This window comes from Nicotiana tomentosiformis, chromosome 10 (assembly GCF_000390325.3).
Source record: "Nicotiana tomentosiformis chromosome 10, ASM39032v3, whole genome shotgun sequence".
Lineage (NCBI taxonomy): Eukaryota > Viridiplantae > Streptophyta > Magnoliopsida > Solanales > Solanaceae > Nicotiana > Nicotiana tomentosiformis.
The window spans coordinates 8,512,608-8,518,129 of record NC_090821.1 but is presented as its reverse complement, the minus strand read 5'-3'; the positions used below and the strand labels follow the sequence as shown (position 1 = coordinate 8,518,129).

At 36.8% G+C, this 5,522-nt stretch overlaps 1 protein-coding gene across 1 annotated transcript; it reads left to right on the top strand.

The window, feature by feature from the left end:
• The first annotated feature begins 1,015 nt into the window (after window positions 1-1,015).
• Window positions 1,016-2,979, top strand: LOC138899728 (uncharacterized). Its single transcript, XM_070186419.1, has 3 exons — window positions 1,016-1,461; window positions 2,314-2,646; window positions 2,763-2,979. Exons 1-3 carry the CDS (start codon window positions 1,016-1,018, stop codon window positions 2,977-2,979), a joined length of 996 nt encoding a protein of 331 aa, XP_070042520.1.
• Window positions 2,980-5,522: the final 2,543 nt, after the last annotated feature.

Below are 5,522 nucleotides of genomic sequence, written 5' to 3'. Positions count from 1 at the left end.
CAAAACTTCAGTTTTTATTTATTAAACGTAATGTTTGTCATTAATTACAGTATTGTTTATTGTTCTATTTTCTGCCATTAATTTAACTCTTCTGTTGTGGACAGTGAGAAATGGCAATTGATAATGGAAATTCTTCTGCGACTGTTGCGGCAACGACGATAGCCTCGTCAAGCCGAACTGCTGTACGACCGGCCAAAAAACCATGTAACGTTTCTAGAGCCAACTTTAAAGGATGGAAGCAAAGAGTGTTCTTTTGGCTTACCACACTTGGTATGTAGAAATTCACCAGTGAAGACCCTCCAGTGCCTGCCGCCGACATTCTAGACAATGAAAAGTTTATGATTATTGAGGCGTGGAAATATGCAGACTTTATTTGCAAAGGCTACATCCTAAGTTCTTTGGAGGATGACTTGTACAATGTCTATAGTGCTATGAATACCTCGAAATAATTATGGTATGCACTTGAGAAGACATACAAGACTGAAGATGCATGCTCGAAAAAGTTTGTGGTTGCCAAGTTTCTAGACTATAAAATGATAGACAACAAAACCGTTGGAACCCCAGTTCAAGAGCTTCAATTTATTTTTGACGACCTTATTGCTGAAGATATGGTAGTCAATGAAGCATTTCAAGTGGCTACAATGATTGAAAAGTTGCCTCCTTCGTGGAGAGATTTTGAAAACTATATAAAGCACAAGTGCAAAGAAATAATGTTGGAAGATCTTGTGATTCGTCTCAAGATTGAGGAAGATAATAAAACAGCCGAGAAGAAGTCTCGTGAAAATTCAACGATTATGGGAGCTAATATCATTGAGGATACTACTCCAAAATGTAAGAAGAGGAAGAGGTCTTTTGAACAGACTAAGGAGCAGAACAAGAAACAATTCAAGGGCAACTACTACAGCTGTGAAAAAGCTGGTCACAAAGCCCTTGATTGTCGTCTCTGATAAAGGACAAGACAAAGGGACAGGGCAACATAGTGGAGAAAAATGATCACATTCATGATCTGTGTGCAATGCTTTTCGAATGCAACTTAGTTGGAAATCCGAAGGAGTGGTGGATTGACTCTAGAGACACTCGACATATTTGTGTTGTCAAAGAAGCATTTGCGACTTACTCTATTGCTGGTCCCGAAGAAGAGCTTTCCATTAAAAATACTGCAACAACTAAGATTGAGGGTTGTGGGAAGATATTCCTGAAGATGACTTCCGGCAAGGTATTAATGCTCAACAATGTTCTCCATGTTCCTACTATTAGGAAAAATTTAGTTTCAACTTCTTTACTTGTTAAGAATAGATTCAAATGTGTATTTGTATCTGAAAAAGTTATTGTAAGGAAGAATGATATGTATGTTGGAAAGGGCTACCTCACAGAGGTCCTTTCCAAACTCAATGTAAAGGTTGTTGACAGTATTAATAAAATTTCATCTTCTTCTTATTTATTGGAATCAAATGATTTATGGTATATTCGTTTAGGACATGTCAATTACAAAACCTTGTGGAAGTTAATAAATTTAGAGGTATTGCCTAATACGAGTGTAATAAATCAAAATGTCAAATATGTGTTGAATCTAAGTTTGTAAAACATCCTTATAAGTTTGTTGAAAGGAATTCACATCCTTTAGACTTAATTCATACTGATATTTGCGATATGAAGTCACCACCATCTCGTGGTGGGAAAAAGTACTTTATAACTTTTATTGACGATTGTACTCGATATTGTTATGTTTATTTTCTTAGTAGTAAGGATGAAGCAATTGAAGCATTTAAGCAATACAAGAATGAAGTGGAGAATCAATTGAATAAAAAGATTAAAATGATTAGAAGTGATAGGGGTGAAGAATACGAATCTCTGTTTGCAGAAATATGTTCGGAATATGGAATTATCCATCAAACTAATGCCCCCTACACACTCAATCCAATGGAATTGCGAAAGGAAAAATCAGACAATAAAGGAAATGATGAATGCCTTATTGATAAGTTCTGGTTTACCGTAGAATTTGTGGGAGGAAGCTATCCTTATAGCTAACCGAATATTCAACAGAGTACCCCACAACAAAACGCAATCTATTCCATATGAAAAATAGAAAGGAAGAAAACCCAACTTGAAATATTTCAAAGTGTGGGGGTGTTTATCAAAGGCACAAGTACCTTTACCCAAAAGGGTAAAGATCGGACAAAAAATTATGGATTGTATTTTTATTGGATATGCTACAAATAGTAAAGTATGCCGGTTTTTGGTTCATAAATCTGATAATCCCGAAATTCATGTTAACACTATAATTAAATCAGATAATGCTAAATTCTTTGAAAGTATCTATTCGTATAAAACTGAATGTGAGTCGTTAAGTGAAAGACTTAAACGACCACATAGAGAACCAAAGAAAAATACTCCAAGTGAAGAGGATCCAAGGCGTAGCAAATGTCAAAAAACATCTACTTCCTTTAGACCAAATTTTGTGACATTCTTGCTTGAAAATGAGTCTCAAACCTTCAAAGCAGCTATGTCATCATCTGATTCAACATTATGGAAAGAGGCAGTCAATAGTGAGATTCAATTAATTTTGGATAACCATACATCGGAATTGCTTGATCTTCCTACAGGAAATAAGCCTTTAGGTTTGAAATCGATCTTTAAATGGAAAATGTAAGTTGATAGCACTATTGACAAATATAAGGCAAGACTTGTTGTCAAACGTTATATACAAAAGGAACGCCTTGATTACTTTTATACTTACTCATAACGAGGATAACATCTATTAGGGTGTTAGTGGAACTAGCGGCCGTGTATGGTCTTGAAATCCATCAAATGGATGTTAAAACCATTTTCTTAAATAGTGAATTGGAGGAAGAGATTTACATGGAACAACCTGAGAGTTTTGTGGTTCCGTGTAAAAATGGAAAGTGTGCAAACTTATTAAGTCACTTTATGGACTTAAACAAGCACCCAAATAATGGCATGCCAAATTTGACGAAATAATGTTGGCAAGTGGGTTTAAAATCAATGAGTGTGGCAAATGTGCTTAGATTAAAAATACTACATGTCATGAAGTCATTGTTTGTTTATATGTTGATGACATGTTGATAATGAGCAAAAATATGGCAGACATAAATGCTACTAAGCGCATGCTGGCTAGCAAATTCGACATGAAAGACTTAGGAGTTGCTGACGTGATCTTAGGAATCAGAATTCACAAGACTCCACAAGGTATAGCATTATCACAATCTCACTACATTGAAAAAGTACGTGACAAGTTTAAGTATTTGGATTTCAAGATTGCCAAGACTCCAATTGACGTGAGTTATGCATTTCAAAAGAATGAAGGTGAAAGTGACTCACAATTGGACTATGCAAAAGTATTGGGAAGTTTGATGTATATCATGAATTGTACGCGACCAGATATAGCATGTGCTATTAGCAAACTGAGTCGGTTTACAAGTAATCCTAATCAAATACATTGGATGGCAATGACACAATTTTTGGGGTATCTAACACTCCAGCAGTGTCTTGAAAATCATCCAAACAAACGTGCATCGCCCATTTTACAATGGAATATGAATTCATAGCTTTAGATAAGGCCGGTGAAGAAGCTGAATGGCTCCGAAATTTCTTGGAAGATATTCCTTTTTGACCTAAATCTTTGGCACCTATATGTATACATTGTGATAGTCAAGCAGCAATAGGCAGGGCAGGGAGCGTTATGTATAATAGAAAATCTCGTCACATACCACGGAGACATAATACTGTTAGACAACTACTCTCTAGTGGTGTGATGACCCAAAAGGTTATCTTTAAATTTATTAATTAATTCTGTATTCTAAGACCCCGAAAAATACTATTCATCATTCTGTGACTTGCGTGTGCAGTCCGTATAATTTTCTGAAACATTTTTATATGAAAAAATTATTAAAATGTGGAATAGAGTCTTAAAACTTAACTGAGTTGACTTTGGTCAATATTTTGAGAAAACAAACTCAGATCAGTATTTTGACAGTTTCGGTAGGTCCGTATCATGATTTGGGACTTGGGCGTATGCACGGAAATTAATTTGGAGGTCCCTAGCTCAAGTTATGGCAACTTGACGGAAACTAGAAGCCTAAAGGCTTAAAGATTTTAAAGTTTGACCACAAATTGACTTTTATTGATATCGGGGTCGGATTCGAGTTCTAAAATTTTTTATAGGTCCGTTATGTCATTTAGGACTTGTCTGTCGAATTTGGTGAGAAACAGAGTTGATTTGACGTGATTCAGACGTTCGGTGGTAAAAATAGAAGTTTTAAAGTTTTCTTAAAATTTTATTTGGTTTGGTGTCCGATTCGTAATTCTAGGTGTTAAATTGGTGTTTTGATCATGCAAGCGAGTTCGTATGAGGTTTTTGGACTTGTATGCATGTTTAGTTTGGAGCCCCGAGGGCTCGGGTGAGTTTCGGATGCTCAACGGGCCATTTTGGACTTATGGAAGATAGCAGATTTTCTGGTGTTTTGTTGTAGAATATTTCTTCATCGCGTTCGCGGGGGAGATCTCGCAATCGCGTAAGGCAATCTGAGAGGCCAGCTAAAGTTGTTCTTTGCATTCGCGAATTTGAGGACACGATCGCGTAGGGGTGTGACGTGGTGCTTCGCGAACGCGTGGACAAGGTCGCGTTCGTGTAGAGTTAAGGAGGCTAAAGCTGAGCCACGCGCTTTACTCATTGCGAACGCGTGAGGTCGCTCGCGATCGCATAAGTCAGAGCATCAGAGCATTGTGTTCGCGTGGTGTTTTACGCGTTTGCGTAGAGTAAATTTTTGGGGCAGCAAAGTAGAGCTTCGCGATCGCGAGGCTATTCAGGCGATCGCGAGGCTATTCACGCGATCGCGATTAAGGAATCACTAGGCAGAACCCATAAATTAGGAAGTCGCCATTTTTACTCATTTTTGAGTTTTAAGTCACGAAGTTGGGCAATTTCAAAGGAGATTTTCACGACTTTGAAGTGGGAAAGTGTTTTATAAATAAAAGTGATTATATTTCATGAATCCATGTCTATATTCATTATTTAACTCGGATTTAGATGGAAGAAATTGGAAATTTTGTAAAACTTTCCAAAAACAAAAAATTAAGATTTGAAGGTCCATTTGACATCGGAATTTGATAATTTTTGTATGGTTGAACTCGTATCGGAACGGGCGTTTGGATTTCGTGAGTTTTTTCAGGATTCGAGATGTGGGCCCCACTGTCTATGTTTGAGATGAATTTCGGATTTTAATCCGGAAAATTAGTAAATTCATATGAAATTAATTCGAACGATTTGTATTGAGTATATTGAATTGTTTATGACTCGATTTGAGGATTTCGGACAAGAATTTGCGAGGCAAAGGTTTATTGGATTCCTGAATTTGGTTGCAAAGCGAGGTAAGTGTGTCATGGTTAACCTTGACTTGAGGGAGTAGGATTCAATTGTCTATTTGCTATGTGATTTAATGTGTGGATACAACGTATATGTGAGGTGACGAGTACTTATGCGTTGTGGTTGAGTCAAAGCATGA

What these genes read in the sequence shown, in the direction of transcription:
- LOC138899728 (XM_070186419.1), top strand. Translation starts at nt 1,016, where the DNA reads ATGCTTTTCGAATGCAACTTAGTTGGAAATCCGAAGGAGTGGTGGATT. An exon ending in TTGGAATCAAATGATTTATG is followed by an intron (nt 1,462 to 2,313) that starts GTATATTCGTTT and finishes ATTCTTTGAAAG; the next exon opens with TATCTATTCGTATAAAACTG. An exon ending in TCGATCTTTAAATGGAAAAT is followed by an intron (nt 2,647 to 2,762) that starts GTAAGTTGATAG and finishes AACATCTATTAG; the next exon opens with GGTGTTAGTGGAACTAGCGG.